Here is a 26,425-nt window from a genome sequence, read left to right on the forward strand (position 1 = left end):
CTACTTCCTAGGCTCAATTCGGCCCTGCCCGATCCCCACTCACTCACCCCAAGAAAAAGGAAAACACAGTTCAAAATTTCAAATCTCTAACGGCTAATTGGATAAATTTCCCCCTTTTTAATGCATCCATAAACCAGGTGGCAGAACCGAAATAAGCTCCAACCCAAGTGGCATTTCCACGCAATGCCACCCCCAAAACGATAAAGTCATAAGACAGATGGAGAAGCGCCTCATCCCTCCCCAAAACCCTCGAGAGAAACCCCCAATCCCTGCAATCCAATCCCTCCAAAGGCGAAACCTCTCTCTCTCTCTCTCTCTCTCTCTCTCTAACCTAATCCGCCATGGTCGCTTCTCTCGTTCCCTCACTCCCTCTCCAAACCCACCATTTCCCCTTCAGAAATTGCTCTTTTCCCACTCTCAGTTTTCCGTCCTCTCTATCCGGTTTTCCTTCTCCCTTCCCCAGTCACAAGAAGCCCCTCCGCCTCAAAACTGCGCCCTCCGCCTCAACCCAAACCGGTTCTCCATCAACTCCCAGCGGTTCACCACCATTGAAGGCCGCAAAGTACAAGAAACCGCTGGAGGAGATCTACAACGTCAGGGTGGAGCGAGGGGTCTCAGAGGAGAGGCTTAAAACCCTGGGGGTCGACCGGTGGTCGACATGGGTGACCGGCCGGTGCCGGTTGCCCTGGAACTGGGACGTGGACCAGCAGGTCTACATTGTGAAAGGAACCGTCAAGGTGGTCCCTGGAGGGTGCGGTGAAAGGTGCATGAGGTTCGAGCAAGGGGACCTCGTAAGGTACCCCAAATGGTTCGAGGCCGACCTTTACTTTGAAGGCCCCTACGAGGAGCGCTACCGGTTCAGAGCTTACGGCGAGGACTAGAGAGAGAAAGAGAACGGTATGTGAATGAAACAATTGATACTTTGTCTCTCTAAACTAGTTTTTAGAACAAATACAATATATCCATTGCTACAAATGCAGTAATCTCTTTTTACAGTCTCAACTCTCAATTCGCTTAGGTAAAATTTGAGAATTATCTACTGTGATATTTAATTGGCCCTTTGGGGTCGCATGATAATAGTATGGTCCGTTACAATGAAAAAACCAGTGGTTTAAAAAACGGATTGGTGAATCAACTGAATCGGTCGGATTAAGCCTTAAATAAAATCTAAAAAAATTATTAAAATTCATTATCAATGTTGTTTTTTAGGAATTGAATAAGAAATGGGGGTATTACATTATTAACTTTTATTTTTTTCATCAATATGGGAATATTGAGATGTTCTTTCCCTATATGAACTTATGTTAACTATTAAATTTACATCAATCATAAAATTATCATGAATGAAGTATATAATCATACATGGACAATAAATAATAAATTAAATCGATGAAAAATGGCCACCAAAATCTCGAATTGGCGGAAAGTCCTAATCCGCTAAAAAAACCCAAATTATTACAACCTAACTAACTATAATCTAAAATTATTACAACCTAACTAACTATGATATTATATATTGAAATTATTGGTTTATATTTTATAATTATTTTATTATACAAATAATAACAAATCCAATATATCTTATAATATCATCTAATTTAAAATATATTATTGACAACTGTAAGAAAAAATAGTACATTACATAATTTATACTGCAAATAAATTAATAAAAGGTTTCTAGAATAAATTTAGTAGAAGAGATTGTTAGTAGATAGAGAGAGATTTCAAATGGCCTCATTGTATGAACTCTATCTTTAAATTAATATTCTTAAATTTATGTTAAAGACCGCCATGTTATAAAAGTAAAAAAATATAATTAGACCATTTATTCCTAGGTAAAAAAACATCTAACAATAGGTATTCATAGATAAGAGAGAGAAAAAGGGCTAATATGCTCAAAGCCTATATTGTATTACCTTTACATATCTAATTTAAGCTTATAATAATCACAACTTAAATGCATGCTTGAAAGCATGATACTTGTTGTATTACCTTTTATTTTATTTTTGACAAGAAATATTTGTTGTATTACCTTTTATTTTTTTTTGACAAGAAAAATATGATACTTGTTGTATTACTTTTTATTTATTTATTGATAAGAAATACTTGTATTCTTTTTTTTTTTGACGAGAAATAAGAAAAATAAGAAAATAACAAGAAATACTTGTTATATTAAGAAATACCTTTTATTTTTTTCTTGACAAGAAATACTTCTTATATTACCTGTTTTTTTTTTTTGACCAGAAAAATATGATACTTGTTGTATTACTTTTTATTTTATTGTTGACAAAAAATACTTGTTGTATTACTTTTTATTTTTATTTCTATTTTTTTCTTGACAAGAAATACTTATTTATTTTTTGACAAGAAAAATATGATACTTGTTGTATTACCTTTTATTTATTTTTTGACAAAAAATACTTTTTTTTTTGACAAGAAAAATAAGAAAATAACAAGAAATACTTGTTGTATTAAGAAGATGGGGCCGCCTAGGAGGTTCGAACTAAGGACCTTCAGTGGGTAAGAAGAACGTGATAACCAAATATACCAGAGCGTAAAAGTATATTAAGGAATTGTCCCACATCGAAGAGATGTGGGAAGAAAAGGCTCTATAAAATAAGTAAACCAACCCTTACTACCACGAAATATTCATGTGTGGCCACTTGTACATGGGTTTATCGACCCTAATGTCATCAGAGCGATCCATGACGTCATTTTAACGTGTAAGGGAAGATTGTAATGTCATACACCGATCTATGACGTCATACACACGATTTACTATACAGAATTGTCGGTTCTTCTCTAGAGCCGGGCGATTCAACGTTTTACACAGGAATTCAATGTTTTACACAAGAATCGACAATGTCAACTTGGGCGAGTCCGTTGCGACTCGTCATTTTTTAAAACACTGGTCTCGATTCCTGGGGTGAGTCTGTTGCGACTCGTCACTTTTTAAAACACTGGTGTCGATTCCTGTGTAAAATGTTGAATTGCTCGGTTCTAGAGAAGAGCCGACGATTCTGTACAGTAAATCGTGTGTAGGACGTTATAGATTGGCGTATGACATTACAATCTTCCCTTACACGCCTGTGTAAAACGTTGAATCGTCCAGTTCTGGAGAAGAACCGGCGATTTTGTACAGTAAGGCGTACGACATTACATTGTTTTTTAAAGCACTGGTGTCGATTCCTGTGTAAAACGTTGAATCGCTCGGTTCTAGAGAAGAACTGACGATTCTGTACAGTAAATCGTGTGTATGACGTTATAGATCGGCGTATGACATTACAATCTTCCCTGTATGACGTTATAGATTGGCGTATGACATTACAATCTTCCCTTACACACCTGTGTAAAACGTTGAATCGTCCGGTTCTAGAGAAGAACTGACGATGCTGTACAGTAAATCGCGTGTATGACGTTATAGATCGGCGTATGACATTACAATCTTCCCTGTATGACATTATAGATTGGCGTATGACATTACAATCTTCCCTTAAACGCCTGTGTAAAACGTTGAATCGCACATTGAATCGCCCAGTTCTAGAGAAAAACCGGCGATTCTGTACAGTAAATCATGTGCGTGATGTCACAAATCGGTGTATGACATTACAATATTCTCTTGTGTATGACATTACAATATTCTCTTACACGTTAAAATGATGTCATGGATCGCCCTATGACATCAGAGTTGATAAACTTATGTACACGTGGCCACGCATCAATATTTCGTGGTAGTAGGGGTTGGTTTTCTTGTTTTATAGGGCTTATTCTTCCTACATCTATTCGATGTGGGATAATTCCTTAATATACTTTGGCTTTCTAATATAGCCCTTTTATTCACATAAATAGTACAACAAGTGGCGCTCTGGTATATTTGGTTATCACTTGTTATTTTCTTATTTTTCTCTTCAAAACAAATAAAAAGTAAAATGTATTTTTTGTCAAAAATAAATAAAAGGTTATACAACAAGTATCATATTTTTATGGCAAAAAAAGAAGGTAATATTGCAAGTATTTCTTGTCAAGAAAAAAATAAAAGGTATTTCTTAATACAAGTATTTCTTGTCAAAATATAAATAAAAGGTAATACAACATCATATTTTTCTTGTCAAAAAAAATAAAAGGTAATGCAACAAGTATTTCTTGTAAAAATGAAATAAAACGGTAGTGCAACAAGTATCATACTTTTCAAGCATGCATTTAAGCTGCGCTTATTATAACCTTAAATTAGATATGTAAAGGTAATACAATATAGGCTTGGAGCATGTTAGCTCTATTTTTCTCTCTCATCTATGAATGCCTATTGTTAGATTTTTTTTTACCTAGGAATAAATGGTCTAATTGTATTTTTTATTTTTATAACATGGTGGTGTTTAACATAAATTTAGAAATATTAATTTAAAGATAGGGTTCATATAATGAGGCCATTTGAAATCTCTCTCTCTCTACTAACAATCTCTTCCACTAAATTTATTATAGAAACCTAAAGATTATATGTTTGAAAAATTAAAGTGTTATTTCGAAAATTGGTGTGCATTCTAATAATTTCTACATTGATAACCAAATCTTATATACACGCACATACAAATATATACACAATTACACATACACGCACACACATTACTGTAACCTGACATCTACAAGTAGGGTTGCAAGTTTATTACCAAATAGTGTGAACTTGGTTTAGTCGATTTGGACTCGCGTGAAGTACTCGAACCATCCTAGCAAGGCGCGTAATGGTGCCTATACTTGGGATACATAATACTCCATACAGTACACTAGCAGTATTGTGTGGACTCGCCCCTAAGTTATGCAATACAATAGCAGTAGTGTACGGACTCGCCCCAAATTACTTTGGTGAGCGCGTTATCACTCTCTTGAATACTATGCACTGAAGCCTTAGAATAAAAGGGGGGGAGGCATTTCCCATTTTCTTCATAGTAGGAGCCCCAAATACCCTTTTTTATGTAAAAATCTGGATTATGTTAGAAAATCACTAGATTTATGTAGTGGAAGTATTGGATTTGAGAAAAACCATTTGTTTCCTCACATTCTCTAGGTCGAAGAAATCGGTATCTTCTTGCCCCGATTTTGGAAAACTTTGATTTTTTCACATTGGATGATGGTCCATCTTTGATGAAAATTGAACCCTACATGCATATTTGTGTTCTTGACCTAACCATAGCTAGTTCTTCCGCAAAAAACAAAAAGGAGTTTGGGTTTTATAGATTTCAAATTTGGATTTTCTTGTATTCCGAAAATTTGGTAGTCATGGATACTCTAGGTTTGAAGTCAAAACCCAACAAATGTTTAAACGTTTTGATTGGGGTTACATGCAGAAGGTTTGGCAAGGAATTGAAGTCTTGAATTGCACTGAGCACAAAGATCGGGAAATCGGCCTATATATTTCGTCTATGTTACATGTTTTTCAATTTAATTCAAGTAAAATCAATGATAATTGATTTATTCTTTGCTTTTTATATATATCTTAAGGTTTTTTAATGTTTATAATTGACTATTGTTTTTGTTTTTTCATTTCTCTTTATGTTTATATTATTTTATAAATATCATTTTTTTTCCTTTCATGTTTTATATATTTTTCCTCATTTCGCTTTATTTTTTGGATTTTTCTCTAAATCCATATACTTTTTTCTTCTTTCTTGGCCCCTTTTTTGGTCTCGAGGAGGATCTTGGCTGATTGGACTTGCACAAGCAGCTCGAAAGGGCATGGCTCGAGCCGCAGCTTGGTTATATAATACAACCTTCTAAGCTAGTTTCTGCATGATTAGTTCATGATAGAGGCACAAACCACAAAGTAACAAGGGGATTTGTTTGATCCAATGTTTCAAAACTTGGCTGGGACACGACAACTGTTTCCTTGCCCAAGTTGAGAAACTCAGGCAAGTCCGAGTGGACTCTCCTGAGCGCTACTTAAGTCCACAAAGACTTTCTGCATGTTTTGCAATTTAAATTCAAGTAAAATCAATGATAATTGATTTATTCTTTGTTTTTTATATATATCTTAAGGTTTTTTAATGTTTATAATTGACTATCGTTTTCTGTTTTTTCATTTCTCTTTATGTTTATATTATTTTATAATCATCATTTTTTTTTCCTTTCATGTTTTATATATTTTTTCTCATTTCGCTTTATTTTTTGGATTTTTCCCTAAATCCATATACTTTTTCGTCTTTCTTGGCCTCTTTTTTGGTCTTGAGGAGGATCTCGGCCGACTGGACTTGCACAAGCAGCTCAACAAGGGCATGGCCCGAGCCGAAGCTTGGTTATATAATACAACCTTCTCTGCTAGTTTCTGCATGATTAGTTCATGATAGAGGTGCAAGCCTTGGTTGGGACACGACGACTGTTTTCTTGCCCAAGTTGAGAAACTCAGGCAAGTTTGAGTGGACTCACCTGAGCGCTACTTAAGTCCACAAAGACTTATGAAAAAACCCAAAAAAATCCAAAAAAAATAATTAAATGAAAAAATAATTTAATCTAGCAAAATCATATGAATAATTGAGAAAATTATGCAAAACGATGTGTACACAATTAATATGAATAATTGAGAAAATTATTCAAAACGATGTGTACACATTGTACCTGAAATAGAAGCCCTATAATACAACACGTAAAGTACACAATGCCTTTGAAATACAATCACTTGCCCAAGTAAAAAAGTTATTGAACAAATTACTCCGAAATTCAGTTAATTATCCAACAAATTAAGTTGATTAAATCATTGATTTTACAGTATAGTGATTTAATTGCAATGGTTTAATATTTGATGTTCTGTTATAATGATTTAATCATTGTAATATAAACTAATGGTTTGATATTTGTAATAATAATATAGATTAAAATGGTTATAATCTTTGTATAAAACACAGTTTTACATTGACTGGGTTTTCATAGAACTACGTCTTAAGTTCCATTCTTATGTAACCTTGTCAATATATATATATATAAAATATCTCCGTACCCCCTGTTTTTGGGTTTTATATCTCCATAAACCCAAGGTTAAAAATATCTCCGTACCCCAGTTTTTAGGTTTTATATCTCCATAGACCCAAGGTTTCAAAAGATATCTTGGAGCATAGAAGTTACATGTTTTATATTTTCTAACCCCCTAACTAACTTTACCCACTTTAATCTTATTTTTGTAACCCAAATAAATTGTAGAAAGGCAGCCCTTTATAAACCCATCATTTATCTCTCTTCACGTGTCAATCTCGCAAATTTTTTTATTTCTCTCTCTCTTGTGACTCTCCCCAAAGCCCTTCTTTCTCTCCGTATTACCCCCTCTCTCTCCTCTCTACCCCACTCTCTCTATGTTTCTCAACCTTCTCTCTCCGCATTTCCCCCAACCCAATCCTTTCTCTCTCTCTCTCTCTCTCTCTCTCTCTCCCCCCTTGTCTTCCACTTTCTCTCCTTGTTAACTTCCCCAAATCCCTCTCTCTATCCCTGTTAACTTCTTCAAATCCGTATTTCTCCCTCAGTTAACTTTCCATCCTATCCCTCACTCCGTTAACTTCCATCCCCTCTCTCTCAGTTAACTTTGGCATGGTTTTTCTAGGGCAAGAGTTGCCTTTGAAATTAGGGTTTAGGCTGGCATGTTTCAACACAAAGAGTTTTTTCTCGTCATTCATCACTGAAAATGCCGGAGTCCAAGCGCAACAAAGTTCTAACATTGTCAAAGACAAAGAAAAAGGGAAGGGAGCATAAGGAATTGACTGTGAACTCTCTGAGGCAAGCCTTAGATGAGTACACTTCCGTGTATGTTTTTACTTTTGAGAACATGAGAAATGTCAAGTTCAAGGAGTTCACGGAACGATTGAAGCCTACTAGTAGATTTTTCCTTGGCTCAAATAAAGTCATGCAAATTGCCTTGGGACGAACTGCTGTGGATGAAGTCAAAGAAGGCATTCATGAAGTTTCCAAGTTTCTTCAAGGAAAGAATGGCCTTTTTTCTACTAATCTTCCTAAAAACAAAGTCCAGAGCTTGTTCGAGGCCTATGAAGAACATGATTTTGTTAGGACCGGTTTTGTTGCAAACGAAACAGAGAGAGAGAGAGAGGGGTTAGGGAAAACCCAGGGTTGAGAGATTGAGTGAGAGATGGAGAGAGAGAGAGAAGGGGCTTGGCGAGACTCACAGGGGAGAGAGAGAAAGAGAGAAGTTTGGGGATTGACATGTGAAGAAAGAGAAAAGATGAGTTTAGAAAAGGTTGTCTTTCTATAATTTGTTTGGGTTAAAAAATAAGATTAAAGTGGGTAAAATTAGTTTAGGGTTGTAGAATATATAAAACTTGGGATTTTTATGCCTCAAGATATATTTTAAAACCTTGGGTCATGGAGATATGAAACCTAAAAATAGCGGTACGGAGATATTTCTCATATATATATATGGTACTGGATTGCTACAATGTCAGCCAATGGCCCAAATTGAATTTAGGTCGATTTGACGAGCATAACCTTATTTCGTATTTAAATTTTCATTTTTTTTTCTACAAATCCAAATCACTTGAAAATTTAGGTGTACGTTCTACTCATCAAGGAGCACGTAATAAAAATATAAAACAAATAATTCACAAAATATAAATTTACCAAAATACCTCTAAAAGGTTTTAGGGGTATTTTAATCAATTTATATTTTTCGAATTATTTTTTTAATATTTTTATTAGATTCTACAATTTTTTTATAATAGATACTTAAAATTTCAAGTGATTGGATTTGTATAAAAAATAAAAATTTAAATACAAAATGAGATCGTAATCATTGGATTGCGCCTAGATTCAATATGGGCAATTGGCTGACGCTGTAGCTGTCAGCTCGTGGGCTGTCAAGATCTTTTCCCTATATATATATATATAATAACACAAAAAGGGTTTAATCTTTGTGATTATAATATAAAGAACAATTTAATGATTCACTACGGAAGATACTACAAAATGCTTATAGGCGAAAATGAACAGTGATTTCGCCTACCTTCATCATCGTTCGAAGTTCATCATACGGTCACGATTGTCCTGTAGTGTTTCATTTTTCATTTTTTTTTATAAATCATAATGAGCTAAAATTTGGAGTGTATATTCATAAAAAATAGGCGAATCTACAAAAAATAGCTAAAAAATATTTTACATGAAAAAAATTGAACAAAATACCTTAATTTATTTTCGCAATTTTTTTTTTTTTATATTTTTATTCGGTGTGCCTCACTAAGATGTACCAACGTTTTAAATTTTAAGTCATTCCGATTTGTAGAAAAAAAAATGAAAAATGCAATACTACCGGACAATCATGACCGTGCGATGAACTTTGGATGGTGATGAGGTTAGGCGAAATCACTGTTCATTTTCGCCTGTAGGCGTTGGGAAGATTTTTCCAGTCACTAAATAAAAAAATTAAACATATATATATATATATATATATATATATATATATATATATATATATATATATATATGAAAAAGATTTCCTAAGCTACTAGCTATAACGGATAGTATAAGCTACTAGCTTCCAGCCGTCAGATCTTCGTCGGGTGGCTCAAAATTCATATCACCATTTGAATTTAGCATTTTTTCTAGAAATCATATTGTAATGAAATTTTGGATGTATGCGCTAAAAAATAGGGCACACAATAAAAAGATATATAAAAAATATTTCTTACAATATAAAATGATTGAAATACCTCTGAAAATTGATGGGGGTAATTTGGTCGTTTTAAATTAATGAAAGTAATTGTTTTATATTTTTATACGGTGCACAATAGTGTTAGGTATATACATCCAAAATTTCATCTTAATATGATTCATAAAAAAAAGATTAAAATTACAATAGTGATATAATTTTTGAACCAGGCGATGCGGATCCGACGGCTGGGAGCTAGTAGCTTATACTATTCATTACAGTTAGTAGCTTAAGAAATCTTTTTCCATATATATATATATATATATAAGTAGGGAAACGATATCACGTCACCATGCCATTGTAATGTAATGAAACCGTACTTCTAGAAAACCATGTTTGTGGTTTAAAATTTTGCACACATACTCTCTTCATCTCAATAGTCAATCTCAAAAAAAAAAAAAAAAACTTTGCACCCTATATATGGTCAAAATGAGTCCCCTTCAACAATGAATCAAGACCGTCCATTTGGTGATTTTTAAGATTTAAGGCCTTTATGAATTCAAAATTCAATTTTTCTTTTTTTATCATCCTTAATCCAATGATAATAAAGTTATTTAAAATGTTTGGAATGAAAAACGATCCTTCTAAGGCCTAGATCTAAATATCTCACCAAAATGGACAACCTATGTTAATTGGGCTAAAAACACTTTCGAGATTGTGTTTTCAATTTTTTTTTTTTTTTTGTGATTGTTCATTAGAATGAACAGAGTGTATATTTTTAAATTTGGGTCAAACAAATAATGCTAACATGATTTTTAAAGATTGTTTCATTATATTACTATACAACCGTTGCATGAAATCACTCCCTGTGCGTGCGTGTATGTGTGCGCGTGTGCGTGCGTGTGCGTGTGTGTGTGTGTGTGTATGTGTGTGTGTGTGTGATGTTTATAAATGATGTATGTATAATGTTGGAGAAGTCCTTAGGCGGACACATAGGCGATGAGCGGATTATGCTGCCCTCCTAGGTGGGCGCCCAGTGACATGGGCTCTGAAATGTCATTTTTTTTTTAGGATTTGATTAAGTACCAAACCCCCTTGGGTATGCATTAGAATACATAATTTTTTTTAAAAAAAAAAACCTGCATCCAATGTTTCATAAAATTATACAAATATTAAAGATTCAAGACTTTGAACAAAAAACATCCAATATCTCAAACAAGCACGTTGAATTCACAATTCATAAAGGATACTGAGTTTCATCAATCAATCATCGCTAGCTTTGTCAGGTCCCTTCTACGGCCAGATGCATCTGGAGCTGATGATGTCAGACCCTCATCATCACAGTCATCCCCTTCTTTCAAATACTGCTTATCTTCCTAGGTTTCTTCTGTATCCGCCCCTTTCTCATGTAATATTGTTGTGGTCCTCTTCCCTCTTGTTTGTAATCTAGTGGCTCGTAAAGGGCTTTGGGGTAAACCTGCAGCTTCTAGAAATTGGCTCCAAGTTAATTCCTCACCAAGGACTTCATCATCATCATTATCTACGATCCACTCACTGTTATAATGCATGTTCTTCCGCTCAATGGGGTCAATTTTGACTCTCCATGTAATGCTCCTTCCACTTTTGGTTGAATTGCACATACAAAAGGTTATTCATTTAGGGGCTGTTTGGATACGTGCATTTCTATTACGGGGAAATATATCTTTCCAGTGTTTGGGGACGCACATGGTGGGCAAGAAATGAAATACATTACCAAAAATTTCCTCAAAAACCATGAAATCTATTACCCACCCCACTAAAAAATGTATTACGAAAAAAGACAGGTAATATGAACGCAATGGACCCGCTAAAAAATATTAAATATGCTTTATATATTTGGGATCCGCTTCAGCGCTATCTTCCACCCCTCTCTCTCTCTCACTCAAAAGACTTTGTTGTGCATGCAATAATATGGCTTCGCACAGGTAAGATTAGCCCTACATCCCTCAACTTGGCAACTTGGTGGTTGCCTATTTTGGTCTAAAACCCTAGTTTTTTGACTCGGAACTACTCAGATTTTCATTTTCCGGTGGTTTTTCAGCCGGATTTCCAGAACTTATATCTTCAAATTAGATCCTCTTTCCAAGCTTTAACCCATTCATGGTCACATACTCCATTTCTCTGTTTATCTAAAACTGTCTCTCTCCAAGATCCCTCAAATGATTTAATAGTTTTCTGGCTCTCTCCTCCATGAGTTCCTATTAACAGAAATATTGACAAGATAAGGGATAATCCCTTGTGTCATAATTGATTGGCAATGATCATGACTCTGTGTGCAGACTGAGAGGAAGAAGATCCAATGCTCAAGAAACTTTAGAATGCAGAAAGTACAGCCATCAGTATTTCTATATAAAGATCGTTCTCCTGGTTGTTAACATCCATAAGAGCTTACTCTCCAAAGGAACAATACTATAATGTCGAGTTTCTTACTGATAATTTTGTTGATAGATTCCAAGACAGGTTTATCGGAATATAGAATGGTAGTGATTCAGTAATCATCAAAAACCAATTTCAAAGGCTGACAAGATAGAAATCCTAAGAGAAAACCTAATAAGTTTAGGTGAATCAACTAATCTTAAGTTCTCTTCTCAAAGGATGTCAAAAAATTTGATAGTTTGAAAAACTTCTCTCTTTAGCCACTCCACTCTCTCCTAGCAGCCCACGTACGTAGGAAGCTCCCATCCATGTGTGCTACGATGGGACGGTATAATTAAGCTTGACTTACAAGCCCATGGTACTGGGCTCTCTTCCTCTCATCGCTATAACAAGCGATTTTGGTATAGTGTGTGCTCTTTTTTTTTGGGATAATTTATGTAGTGTAGTAATATGGTGTTTTTTGAGTTAAATTGGGATTATGATTTTTATTGGCTGATTCCTTCTTTTTTTTTTCAAATGTGATTCTTGAGTAAAGTGTGGTAATAGTAGGGTAAGAATTTTATTGAGTTATTATGGGTTTGTCTTTTAATGTTTTTATGGCGTAAATTCAAACTTGTCGGGTAACTGTTGCCAGATAAAATTAACCCACGTGGATATTACCTTTACATATTGGAAAACAAAGTAGTTTTAATTGATTTTTTATCCTAAAAAGAAAACAAAAAGTATTAAAAATAAACCACATTACTATAGATAAAATTAACACAGTATTTCCTAGATAAATGTTGTTGAATTTATCCATTTTTAAAGACAATGGATTTATAATATACAAAATGGAATTATTTAAAAATGGATAAACAATGGATTTATAATATACAAAATATATAAATTCAACAACACATATTTATTTCTAATATACAAAATGGATAAACAAAAAGTTTATCTATTTTTTAAAAAAAATTGTTATCGTGGTACACCATTTTCTTGATTATAATGGCTGTTTTATGATGTTTATAACTTATTGTTACTCAATCCTTCAACAAAGGATTTTTCATGAACTCCTTATCAGTCATTATTTTTCTTTTTTTGTGAAAACCAACAGAACATTGTTATCCCATTTTGATGGAGCAATGTTTTCCAATCCTTCATAAAAGCATTCCCTATGAATTCCTTTATGAATCATTGTTTTTCATTTTCTGGAAACAATGGAACATTGTTATTCCATTTTTATGAAACAATGTTTTTCAATCCTTCATTAAAGGATGCTATGAATTCCTCTGTGAATCGTTGATTTTCATCTTTTATGAAAAATAATTAAACATATTATCCAGAGTTTATGGAACAATTTTTTCGAATTCTTGTACTAGATTCTTTTATGAAATTCTTTATGAATATATATATTTTTTTTATTTTTCAAATAGCGCCCGATGTGTATTTTTGTGTAACGGGAGTTGAATACTTCCCCACCTATGATTCTTTTCTAATTTAGCATGATATCGAGTGCTTTATTTTCACATAAGGTCTGGCCCTTAGCTATTTTGAGACTTCAAAGCACTTGATGAGTTCGGAGATTGGACATTCTCATTTCATTTGAATGAATTATTTTACATAACTATATTACCTTCAGCACAAGAAACCTTTAGCACAAGAAAGTCATAATCACCCCTGATCGTTGCATGTGAAATTGGGTTGTTGGGGTATGTCATTTCTTGCCACTTTAAAATTCGAGAAAAGTTTTTTCTAATTTTAAATATGGTTATTGCACAACTAAGCCAAGCCGATTTCACATTTAACAGCTAGAAGTGATTGTTACTTTTCTATATGAATAATGACAGTCGTATAACCACCTTATTTAACATTTGGCGGCTAGAGGTGATTTTACCTTTTTATATGTATGAGATATACTTAATTAGCTTACCCCCTAAGTTTGCCACCCTCAGTACCACCCTTCTTTTTTTTTTTTGTTAAATCTGTTTTGTCTTGAATTTTGGAGATAGCTTTAAAAGCAATATATTAACAAATTCAAAAGAAAATTTTCTGGGCATATCTAACCGTAGATCAGTATCCAAAATAGACAACTAAGACTACCACAATTATCTTTCTCATGTGATAACACTATATTAACAAATTCAAAAGAAAAACTTTTGGGCACATCTAGCCGTAGATCTACAGTGTTCCAAATAGACAACTAATATTACACCAATTTATCTTTCTCATGTAGAAACTATAGTTTAGGCTCCTTTCATTTTTTTTGTTTGTGGGGTTATTTGCTTGGGTCAAGAGGATATTTGTGCAAAAAATGACATAAAAAAAATAACCTAATATCAAAACAATTGTGGGTGTGCTGAACTTGCAACTGTACTTGTAGATGTAAGGTTGCACAAATCTACACCATCAATTTTATTTGGATGGTGTAAATTTGATGCTACTCATTTGGCACTGTCTTAAACACATGTCAAATCTACACGGTTCAACTAAAATATATTATTAGAAAACATTGCTACTTTATTTCTATTTATCAGTGTTTTTAAACTTGGTTGAGTTGACTTTGACTCGTGTGAGTCATTGGGCCCATCTTGGCAAGGTGAGTAGTGGTGCCTATACTTGGGGTTTGTGGGCAATTGTACCATACTTAAGTTATTATTGTGCTGACTCGCTTGCCCCGAGTTTTGTAGTCTTGTGAGTTCTATAGTACTTGGACCAATCTGTGTTGCACTTGCTCGAGTTATGTAGATCCACCCATTTTCTTAATAGGGGCTCCAAGTCGCCTTTTTAAAGCAACAAATTAGATTATGCTAGAAAATCATCAATGTAGTTGAAAGCATTGGATTTGCGAAGTTCATTTGTTTTCTCACATTTGTATATTGAAGAAATGTGGATTTTCTTACTTGATTTTGAAATTTTTTGACTTATTCACATTTGATGGTCCAACTTTGATGAAAATCAAACCCTGCATATATATTTGTGTTTTTATCCACCCATAGAATAGTTCTTCCACAAAAAACAAAAATGAAGTTAGGGTTTTGTAGCTTTTAGATTCGGATTTTCAATTAGTTCGAAATTTTGGATGTCTCGGATCTCCTAGTTCCGAAGTCTAAACCCAACAATTGTTTGGGGGTTTTGACAAGGGATGCATGCAAAAGGTGTGGTCAGGATGTAAAGTCTCTGCACCGAGCATGATATAACAGGAAAGGATAATAATAAAAATGGCATAGGCATAGTAGTATAAGGATAAAATAGTCGATATTAAGAGATTAGGTGATACGCTCTGATAATTAAACTTGTGTTAAGGGAGGAGGTAATTAATGTAATTATTGCGTACACACCATTGGTAAGACTAGAAGATAGAAGTAAAAGACAATTTTGAAAGGACATGGATGGACTAGTCCAAGGAATTAATAAATGGCCATATGCAGCATTGACCTAGATCGGCTATGAAGAGCGACTTGGTTCAAGTAGAAGCTCTAGAAGTGCAATGGGAATGTTCAAAAGGACATAGTTAGAAGTAGTGAGAAGGGATATGATGACTTATTGTCAGACTGAGAGGATGGCCCTTGATAGAGCGGAATGATGGAACATGCTTCGTAGTGCTGACCCCAAATAGTTTCGGATAAGGCTCAGATGATAATGATGATGATGATGATTTGCTCCAAGCACAAATATTGGGAAATCGGCATAGAAATTTCATTTATGTTACATTTTTTCTATTTAAATTCATAAATTGTTTTTTACTTATTCAATTACAATTGATTTATGATATGTATTATATATAATCTTAAGGTTTTTTATAATGTTTATGATTGATTATTTTTTCATGTTTTTCAATGTTTTGTATTGTTTTAGAAGCCAATAGCATCAATTTGTTTTTCATGTCATGTTTTTATATATGTTTTCTAATTTGATTTAATTTTTTGGATTTTAACATTTTTCATTGTTTTTGGGTTTTTTTCTAAATTTTTGTATTTTTTTTTCTTTATTTCTCCCTTTTTGGCCTTAAGGTGCACCCCGGCTGATTGGACTTTCTTGAGCAACTCAACAAGGGCATGGCTCGGGTTTGGTTAAACATTTTTTATGGATTTAAATAAAAAATAGGATTTACCTTATTTTAATGCCAAAATCTTGGTTTTTGTGCTTGATGTGAGTCTAGGTTTCAAATTCGACAAGATTCCTTATGCAGTACAAGTGAAAACCTCCATGTAACATTTGGAATTTGCTTTGGATCTATAAGCTCAAGGTTTCAAATTTTCGGATTAATAGAAAAATTTGAAAATAATAACGAGAATTTTGTTTTTCTTTTAATTTTTGCTGAGGAACTAATCCAGAATGAATCAGTAACAGAAATGATCCTAGGCTTAAATTTTCATCAGGATCGACAACTAGAAAAGAAGATCTGAAAGTTCTCCAAAATTGTAAATTTTTTTTCCCCATTTTAGGATCTTCAAAATGTGAGAAATATGATTTTTTATTAGATCTAATTGTTGTATTTGATAGGTCTCGTGATTTTGTACTTGAATATGAATTTGGGGCTCAAATGGACTCATTATAGGGCTCTAGTGGTAGGGGTGGCAATGGACCTGGAACCGACCCATACCCGCTAGGTATACCCGACACGGGTCCGGGTATGGGTCCAAGTTTTGGACCCGCAGGTAGGATCCGAGGCCAATAAAGGATACGCGGATAGTCCCGGGTCTAGGTACGAGTCCTACTATACCCGACCCGGCGGTTACCTGGACCTGAATTTTTAGTTTACCAAAGGGCCAAAGCCCCAACGCAAAATAGTTTCAATACTTTTCATCGATTCCCCAAACAGTCAACCCCATTGCCATCCTCCTTTGCAATTCTCCCTCTCTCGGTTTCTTGGAGACATAGCTCTCTCTGGATCTCGAAGGTCTCTCTCTCTCTCTAATCGCCCACCCCTCAAAAATCAGTTCTCTGTTTTTCTCCATTGTAGGCTACAAAAAAGGAAGCTCATAGTGAGGGTGGCAATGGACCCGACTAGACCCGATGGGATAGACCCGGGATCCGATGGGTACGGGTATGGGTCCAACTTTTGGACCCGACAGGTCAGGTCTGGGTCCAAAACCTGGACCCAAATACATTCGGGTTCGTCCGGGTCCAGCCGACCCATATCTGGTGGACAAACATTTACAAAAATGGGAGGCCGTATTTCTGGCCCTTGATATATTTAATATGTAGCTTAGCTTACGAAACTCAGACTCGCTTGAGTTCTACAATACTCAGCAGTGTATGCATAGTAATCAACCAAGAACTATATTGGTTCCCATGTACTCGAGTAGGTATGGTGGAACTCGCCTCGACCAAGGCTGAGGTTTTAGATACTGTTTTGATCCCAACTTTTGTAGATGACTATATTCATTTCAATGAACAAGCTTATAAAAAATCTAAAAAGAAACATTGGTCTTCTTTCGATGGAAGAGAAAATGCAGTGGATAAAGGCTTTTTGTTTCAAGAAAGAGACTTGTTTGACCTTAAATTCTATAAAAGAAAAATATGTTGAGCTTATAAAGGCTTATATGTTAAATGAGTGACTGACATTTCCCTAATGTCCCGTCTCCCAAGAAAAATATTTTTTATTTGCTATTTTTTAGACTGTTCATTGTGTTGAATGTAGATTATGTGCAAAATTTGGGGTTAAACAAATCCATAGAGATAAATTATTTTAGGAGTTTTTGGCCCATGAGGTAATGTTGTAGAAGTTATCTCGGAAGTGACCAACATGAAATAAATTAAAAGAGTCAAGACAACGAAATTGGTAGTAGAAAAGACACTTGTCACAAAAATAAAGACGACCATATATATATATATATATATATATATATATATATATATAGCAAGAAGGTGACCCTCTTTGTTCTTGTGACACATGTCCTTTCTATTGTCTATTTTGTAATTTTGAGTTTTATTTATTTTTTATATATATATAACTGTTGAGCTAAATTTTGTAGCATTAGCTAACAATAGATCCTAGAAAAAAAACATATCCATGGGGTTTTGACCCTAAATTTTGCACATACTCTTGAAATGTGAATGTTCTCAAAAATGATGATGTGACAAATCTAATTATCAATAGAGAAATAAATATATAACTGTTGAGCTAAATTTTGTAGCATTAGCTAACAATAGATCCTAGAAAAAAAACATATCCATGGGGTTTTGACCCTAAATTTTGCACATACACTCTCTTGAAATGTGAATGTTCTCAAAAATGGTGATGTGACGAATCTAATTATCAATAGAGAAACAATGAAACTATGATATAACAAGGGTGGTTTTCTCTTAGAACTGGTAGTAATGCATGTCCCAATGCAGAGTGTTAGAAAATAAGGGGCCACTTCAGGTAAAGAAAATTCATGGTGTGTGAAAAGTGATTTGTTCTTGATGTTCTCTAAGATAACATGGTGAAATAAACACCATTGTTGAGTGGATTTTGTAGTACTACAATGCCCAATATACATGTCATAGATGCATGCCTAGTTTTCTGCATCAAAATACTTCTCCTTTGAAGATAAATGGATCTATTGACTCTTCAATGTCACTCATTGCATTTTCTTAATTGGAATTTGTATATCAATTATCAATTTTTTAAATTGGTATGGCCTTCTTAACATACTGTTCCGTGCGACTATGATATAACAAATCTTGGTGTGGTTTTCTCTTAGAACTGGTAGTAATGCATGTTCCAATGCAGACTGCAGAGTGTTAGAAAATATGGGGCCTCTTCAGGTAAAGAAAATTCATAGTATCTGAAAAGTGATTTGTTCTTGATGTTCTCTAAGATAACATGGTGACATAAACACCATTGTTGGGTGGATTTTGTAGTACTACAATACCCAATGTACATGTCATAGATGCATGCCTAGGTTTATGCATCAAAATACTTCTCCTTTGAAGATAAATGGATCGATTGACTCTTCAATGTCACTTCATTGCATTTTCTTAATTGGAATTTGTAAATTGATTTTTAAAAATTAGTAGGGCCTTCTTAACACGCTTTTCCATGCAAATAGTGTGTGAAACATTTAACCTCTTTCAAACGTGCTTGGCTATCCCTAACCTTGAACTTAAGCATGATATAGTCCGTGTGTATGTGTGTGTGTGTGTGTGTGTGTGAGAGAGAGAGAGAGAGAAAGATCCTGTTCACTATTGAATGCAAAAATAGAGGTAAAATGTATCATTAATTACAGTTTCTTGGTGAGCAAGCTTGATCATCCACCTTAAGTGCCTATTCAAGAGACATCTTTGAGCTTATATCTTCTAACATAAGCCACAAATACAATCAGATTTAGGGTGCTTATTGTTGCTAATAACCAGAAGAAATAATCAAGATGGCCATCATTTAGATTGTTAGATAGCCATCCCAATTTACCTCCCCTTGATGTTACATTCTGCACTACTGTGAGAATAAGTGAACTCAAATAACTACTCAAAGATTTGGTAAGCAAAGAGAATGATGTGGTCAATGCCTTGAAAGCGTTTGGCGATGATCATGAAAGAACTGCAATTGTGCAGCATTATTGAACATATCAGAGATTCCAACTAGGAGATATTGAGGTAGCTGCCATAATATGCTTAGTGGCTTCTTGGCTCTTGAACACTCCAATCTCTTCATCTATACTAATGCAGCCACTACCATGAACAAATTTTTGTAACACGGAGAATCCTTTGTCATTGGTATAAAATTTATTTGCGATTCTGACAATTATGGCTTCATAGATAGGGATTGAAAACACTATGCAGAGACATTCGAATGCATTCAACGAGGCAGGAGGGAAGGAATATGGACCAATTTTGCAATCCATTTTTGTTCTTTGTTCAATGAATGTTGTGATCATGTGTTCCTCAAAAAAAAATGTTGTGATCATCTGGGTGAAGGCTCTGCAGTAAACAATGCTCGTCATGAAAATTGGAACCATTGCTAGGTGCAACTTCAGTTCTGACACCTCTGATCCACAATTGTTGACTTGGGGAATAGTTTTGAAGGCCCTTTCATCAGGTGACCTATCATAGTGCAAACTTGAAATACCTCAATTGGTTTGGTGCAATTTCTAGACTGACTATTTGAAATAAATGAAATAAATTGAGATGATAGTGTGTTTTTGTGTGTGGAGGGTGTGTGTGTTGTGAGGCAGGGATGGTACAAAAAAATTTACAGTGTGTGTGTGTGTATGTTGGGAAGGTTGGTGTGGGAAAAGAAAGTTGCATGTTTCGCGTATGTGTTTGTGAACGAAATAAAATTGAAATGATCGTGTGTGCACGTGCAGGGTGTGTGTTGGGATGCAAGGATGGGACAAAAGAAGTTATGATGTGTGGTCTCTGTGTGTGTATGTGTGTCTGTTGGGGAGGTTGGTGTGGGAACATAAATTTACATGTGTGTGCTCGCATGCAAACATTTGTGTGTGTGTGTGTGTGTTGGAGAGGTAAGGTTGTTACAAAAAGAGTCCCACGATCTGTAGTCACTAAATTGACAATAATCGAAGTACAGCAGAGGATGGACAAGCCAAGAATGTAACTTAAGGGAAAACCTCACAAAGGAAAGCTCTGTAACCTCTACTTCCTCCAAATTCTCTGCTACCCAGAAATTTTTTTGTGTTTTGTGTGATATGTATATGCATGTGGTGTTCTGCATCCATGCACCCAAGTGTGTACTGGCAAACCTTGCACGATCATCATGACAACCAATGGAATCAAGGATGTACCTGAATTCTTCATTCTGCACCAACTTTTGGAGTTGAGCTATCATCTATATCCTCATAAAATGCCTATTTCATCACTGAATACTTTGTGCTTTTCCTTTCTAAGAGAAGCCATGATGCCATGAGAAACTAGCATTAAAGGACTACCATGTGGCCTTTGTGACTGAGAGCATGCTGCCCCATAGACAAAGCTCACCATGGCTATGGCCATGGATATCGCAGGGATCCCGAATCCCATCTCCCAATCCACACCGTCTTGGATCCAAACTATGAGGCTCCCTGAAATTGAGAGCTCCCATTTTGAGTGAGAAAAAATACCAACTAAAGAATGATGACTTATGGATGTGTTCTGTTGTGTTGGTGTCATCGAATGGGTCAGCTCCAAGGGGAAGCAATGTTGGTTTTAGACAACCTGATTCAAATGCAATCAATTAGAGGCCAACAAAAAGGATGGGCTTTGGATTGTAGATGTTGATGGAAAAGTAGAGCCTTCTTCAGTTGATTGGAATCCAAAGACATGCATAGATGTCACAAGAACCATGTCCTGGAATTCAAAGGAAAAAAGAAAGTGACAATACCCTCTCTAGTATAAGACCAATCTTTTAAATGAAAAAGAAACTACTCAATTCCCCACCTTAAAATGATTTTCCTCCAGGGAAGTACAATTTAAGCCCTTAGAAGTTTAATGACGAAGTCCACAAATAAGGTTGCGTTTCGATATGCATATGCGGTCACATATGCACAGGCATCCACTCATGTGAGTCAACCATACGGATACAACATTTGTGACCGTACTCAAACTTGCTCATCCTACACTAGAAACTTGATTCTCTTGGTCCCTTGGTGTGAAACATTTTCGAGTGATTTCTTGAATTAAGATGGCAAAGACATTTGTTACTTGACTAAGTTGGGTTCGCAAAATGGCAAAGACATTTGTTTCTCGAGTAAATGACATGATATTTAGTACTTACTACTACGCGTTCAAAAACTCAAACTCAGGCCAAATTGGTCATTGCCAAAACAGACTATAGCACTAAGTTAGCCCGTCAACTTGGACAAACTTGACAATACACCATAATCCTACCGCATAGGAAAACACTTCCACTAAACAAGTCGTGTTTACTTGTCTGAATGGAAATGAGTTTTATTTTAACCGCTAGTAACTAGCAAAGTGCTCACTGTCCTCTATTTGTATTATACCTCAACAGATCATATGAAATTTCTCTTATGATAATGATTTTGTACTAAAGATAATAAATGCCCAGACATGTCAAGTAAGCTATCTAGTCATAGTGTGAGCCTTGCTAACTATATTAAGTAAAATATAAATCATCTGAATTTTACTTCTATGAAGTAAATTGGGAGGGAAGCAACAATGGTCCAATATCTCCCCAAAGGTGTGAAGAAGCTGGTTCGTGTCTAAGCGTTAATGCTAGCAGCAACAGAAGCACCACCTTGATGGAAAACTTCACTAAGATGCATAACCAGGTTTGTACTGATGCGAAAGAAAGCCAAGCTGTCGAAGCACTCTGCCACTGTAAATTGGATCTAAGTCTGCTTTTATTAAATTCCCATATATTCTTGAACCATTGTAATATACAAACTCAAACAAAATGTTTCTCTCTTGCTCTGAGAATAATTAAAATGCTATACATTTGCTTTTATTTTTACTTACCATTTCCTGTCAGCCTATGGGCTGATGGAATAGTGTAAGCCCAACGGTCTAGATTGAATCTGGGTTGATCGGACGGTCACGACTACGTTTTGCATTTAAATTTTAATTTATTTTTTGATTTTTTTATGAATCCAAATCATAAGAAATTTGGATCGTACACTTTTTTCATCATATTGCACCTAATAAAAATATTTTAAAAAATATTTACAAAAAATAAAATTGACCAAAATATCTCTGAAAGTTTTTGGGGCGTTTTGATTTATTTATTTTTTGTGAATTATTTTTTTGATATTTTTATTAGATTCACTTATTTTTTTAAAATATACACTTCAAATTTCAAGTGATTTGGATTTATATAAAATAAATTAAAATTCAAATACGAAATAAAATCATGACCATTAGATCAGTTCAGATTTAATCCGGACTATTGAGAGCTTACTATAGCAATATGCTAGCAAACTAAAAATGCATAAAGTTCCAAAAAAAAAAGAAAAGAAGAGAGAGTTATTGAGGGGGATTGGGTTGGTATTGAGACCTTCTTAGAACTGGTTCAATCTTGGATGATTCTTTATCAAGATCTAAGATTGACGATTTTGATCTAGATCAACAGTTTTTGAAATATTGATTGCACCCGAGAAACAATATCTTTGAGAGAGTCAATTTGGGTCTCTTGAAGTGGGGCAAATTTGATCAATCGGACATATATTGACGGTTCAGATCATATGCTCACTTAACAATAAAGATAAAGTACTTTTAGATTTCCAAATTTATTTTTTATCTTATAATATTTGGAGGTCAATCGTCGCGTTTTGGGGTCCTGAATACATAAGAAAGAGCAGTATTTGTGCGGTTGTAGTCGCCTAGACTACATTGCTTAAGACAAGCGTAACACTACCACCCAAGATCCTATCCTATTGATTGAGCTACACAAAAATAAAAAAGGGAAGTATTTGGTGAGTCGGCCTACTCACATTATTCTTGTGCAGTCTCCTACAAAATATATCTCAAAGATATTTTCGATCCAAAATTTTAGGGTTCAATAATCACGACCTTGGCAATGATCTAATTTTGAAAATTTTCTTTTTTAAAATATTATTTTTTGAATTTTTTTTTTCGCCGTCCATTTGAACTTTTACTGGATGTAAATTTTTTTTGACATCCATATTAGAGACATATGTTAGATAGACAAGAGACTGCATGGTAATAGGTGAGTCTGCTTACTCACCAAAACTGTATCCAATAAAAAAAGCATTATATTTCTGCAACCACTATTAGGGGTGGCAATAGACTCGGACCCAACCCAGGATCCGCCAGGTATAAAGTCCAACATTTGGACTTGACGGCTCGAGTCCAAGTCTAAAACCTGGACCTGAACATTATTTGGGTATAGGTCAAGTTGGACTCGATCCGTACCCATAAACTGTTGAAGATTAAATACTTCAAGCCCTAATCCTTCGGGTGTATTAAAGATCATATACAATAATAACTTGTAGTTATCTTTAGTTATTAAATGTTAAATCAGATGGCATGAAATTTAATGAAGGGTTATTGTGACCTTGTAGCCGTAGGTATATGGTGGTGAGAAAAGGGCAAAACAAAAAAGAAGCTCATAGTAAGGTTGACAATGGATCATACCAAACCTAGGACCTGACAGGATAGACCCAAGACTCGACAGGTACAAGTATGGGGTCCAACTTTTGGACCCGAATGCTATTTGAGTCTGGGTCCAAATAGAGCCAAACCGGACACGTTGCCACCCCTAAACACTACACAAAAAGGCTTAATATATGGAGTTCCTTTGAATAGACTTTGAAATTTAAACTGTTTCAGTCTTAAGAATCTTTACGCACCCTCAATCAAAACAAGATGGCACCATCCTCTCAGATTTAATTAAAGAATGCCCTGGAATGCATGAATCCCATTCTTTTTCTTTGTTAATTCATCTCTCTCTCTCTCTCTGAGAGCACGCCGGTAAAAGCAAAACGCCACTCTGAAAACTTCTTTTTTCACAGTTTACTTCCTCTCTTTGAACGAAAATCTATATATACATATACCTCTTTACAAAAGGAGAAGAAAGCCATAACCAGCTAGCAACATAAGCAAACAATGGTGGATCAGTTTTCCAGCTACGACGTCTCCATTTTCCGAGAAGCCATCTGCTATTACGATCGAGATGGCGATGGAAAACTCAACCTGAATGAAGTTAGCAAGGCTGTTCAATCTCTAGGATGCAATTTCTCTATTGAAGACTTTCCTGAGGGAAAAGAACCCTTAGATTTGGAGGCATTTTTAGGGGTGGTGAGAGAGAAATCCATAGCTAAGAGATCAGAAGAACTAGGTCGAGCTTTCCGACTGTTCGATAGGAACCAAAGTGGAATGATTTATGTCGGGGAGCTTCGACATTTGCTGACAAGCATCGGTGAGAAGTTGACAGGAGCAGAGTTCGATTCATGGATCGATCAGGAGAAGGAGTGTGATTCTTCAGGGTGTGCTAGTTTTGAGTTTCTTATCAATAAGCTTACGCGTCACGGTTAGTGATGCATGAAAAAGCTTAAAGGGCATGGTGAATTTTATGAGCTCTTTTAAGGGCATGATTGTCAAGCTCAAAGTGCGACTCTTCATGATCCTCGAGAAATATATAAGTTTGCATTTACGACTCAATTTGGTCATTTTCAATAATTTTTTTCAAGAGTTACGTGAGTGAAAGGAAACTTGAAATTAAAAAGTCTGGTGTGGAATGGTTCCAGTTTTGTATAGTGCCTTCATGATGTGGATGCTGGAATAATGCACGCGTACTTCTCAACAATTCATATAACAAGGAAAAATATGTATGCAAATGCCAGAATTTAATATAGTTACATATTTTTAGTTTTAGCTTTTTTTACTAACTAGATTGACGTAAAAATCTGGGACACATTTCGGTGCACTTAAAAAAATATAAAAAGAAGTTTTTAACAATAAATTAACCAAAATACTTCTGAAACATTTAGGGCTATTTTGATCGATTTATTGCTATAGATTTATTTTTTTATAATTTTTTAGCGCCCTTGATTAAGGTTCTTGGATGCCCAAAATTTTAAGTTATTCAAAATGTATAAAAAACAAAATCCAAACATTAAAAACCACCATGACCGCCCAGTTTACTTTCGTTTAATCAGAGACCTTGGAAGTATGCTTTTGCACCCTCCAATCCTTTGTAATCATGTAAGGAGGTTTACCCTTTAAATTATATTTTTGGGAAAATATCGCAGGGAGCTTAATTTTTAAACTTATTTCACAATATCACCCCCAAACCCTTTTCTTTTTCAAGCAGTATTAAAACTTTCCTAAAACTATTAACACGTACCTCCTCGTTCCCTCCTGCCCTTTTTCCTCACTTTTTAAAAGATATTCAACTTCAAACAATTTCTCTTGTACCACATAAGGACATCCTCCTCCCATCTCTTTTTCACCTCATGTCGTATAGGGAAAATTATTGATGTCGAATTTCATAGAGAAAAGTAAGAAAATATGGGAGGGAGTGGATGAGGGGCTATGTTAATAGTTTTAGGAGAAATTTAATGTCGTTTAGAAAAAGGAAAAAGAAAAAAGAGGTTAATTAAGTTCGAAAATTAAGGGTCCATGCGATACCTTTTTCGGGATTGTATATCATGAGACTACCATTGAAATGTAATATATGAAATTGTGTCACAATATTCAAAAAATCTAGTTGTATACATTTCCACTTTTTTTATATTTGATCTTATTTTCTTTGGGATATGTACATTCAAAAGTGACAACGCTTAAATTTAAACCTGGAACATAAGGGTGGTGGCTTGGACAGTGATAAACTTTGGTTTGAGAGTACGTGAGGTTAAACTTTGTTTGGACAGTCTAAATAGGGACATTGTTATGCACAGATTTTCACATGTTCCAACCCACCAGAGAAGCTTCCTATTTTTTTTTGACAGCTTTACCTACTGTCACTATAAAACAAGCTCAGGGTAAGAACAAAAA

General features: G+C 34.9%; 2 protein-coding genes and 1 pseudogene across 8 annotated transcripts; all 3 read left to right on the top strand.

Annotated features, from left to right (window-relative positions):
* The first annotated feature begins 215 nt into the window (after positions 1–215).
* LOC18443879 (uncharacterized) lies at positions 216–22,923 on the top strand. Of its 7 annotated transcripts, none has more exons than XM_088860953.1 (2): positions 216–897; positions 22,109–22,923. In XM_088860953.1, the coding sequence occupies exon 1, from the start codon at positions 342–344 to the stop codon at positions 879–881; it is 540 nt and encodes a 179-aa protein (XP_088717079.1). In that variant the 5' UTR covers positions 216–341; the 3' UTR covers positions 882–897; positions 22,109–22,923. The 7 variants fall into 7 exon arrangements, with proteins under 7 accessions (XP_088717079.1, XP_088717080.1, XP_088717074.1 ...); XM_088860954.1 differs by lacking the exon at positions 22,109–22,923 and adding an exon at positions 20,323–20,769; XM_088860948.1 differs by lacking the exon at positions 22,109–22,923 and adding an exon at positions 5,340–20,147.
* On the top strand, positions 7,658–8,101 carry LOC148782911 (uncharacterized; annotated as a pseudogene).
* Positions 22,924–24,535: 1,612 nt separating the features above from the next.
* On the top strand, positions 24,536–24,964 carry LOC110008074 (calmodulin). The gene has a single exon (XM_020673252.1). It carries the CDS (start codon positions 24,536–24,538, stop codon positions 24,962–24,964), a length of 429 nt encoding a protein of 142 aa, XP_020528911.1.
* Positions 24,965–26,425: the final 1,461 nt, after the last annotated feature.

The sequence above is a fragment of the Amborella trichopoda genome, chromosome 3, assembly GCF_054954075.1.
Source record: "Amborella trichopoda isolate Santa Cruz 75 chromosome 3, AtrichopodaSantaCruz75HAP2 v2.0, whole genome shotgun sequence".
Classification (NCBI taxonomy): domain Eukaryota; kingdom Viridiplantae; phylum Streptophyta; class Magnoliopsida; order Amborellales; family Amborellaceae; genus Amborella; species Amborella trichopoda.

What these genes read in the sequence shown, in the direction of transcription:
- LOC18443879 (XM_088860953.1), top strand. Translation starts at nt 342, where the DNA reads ATGGTCGCTTCTCTCGTTCCCTCACTCCCTCTCCAAACCCACCATTTC.
- LOC110008074 (XM_020673252.1), top strand. Translation starts at nt 24,536, where the DNA reads ATGGTGGATCAGTTTTCCAGCTACGACGTCTCCATTTTCCGAGAAGCC.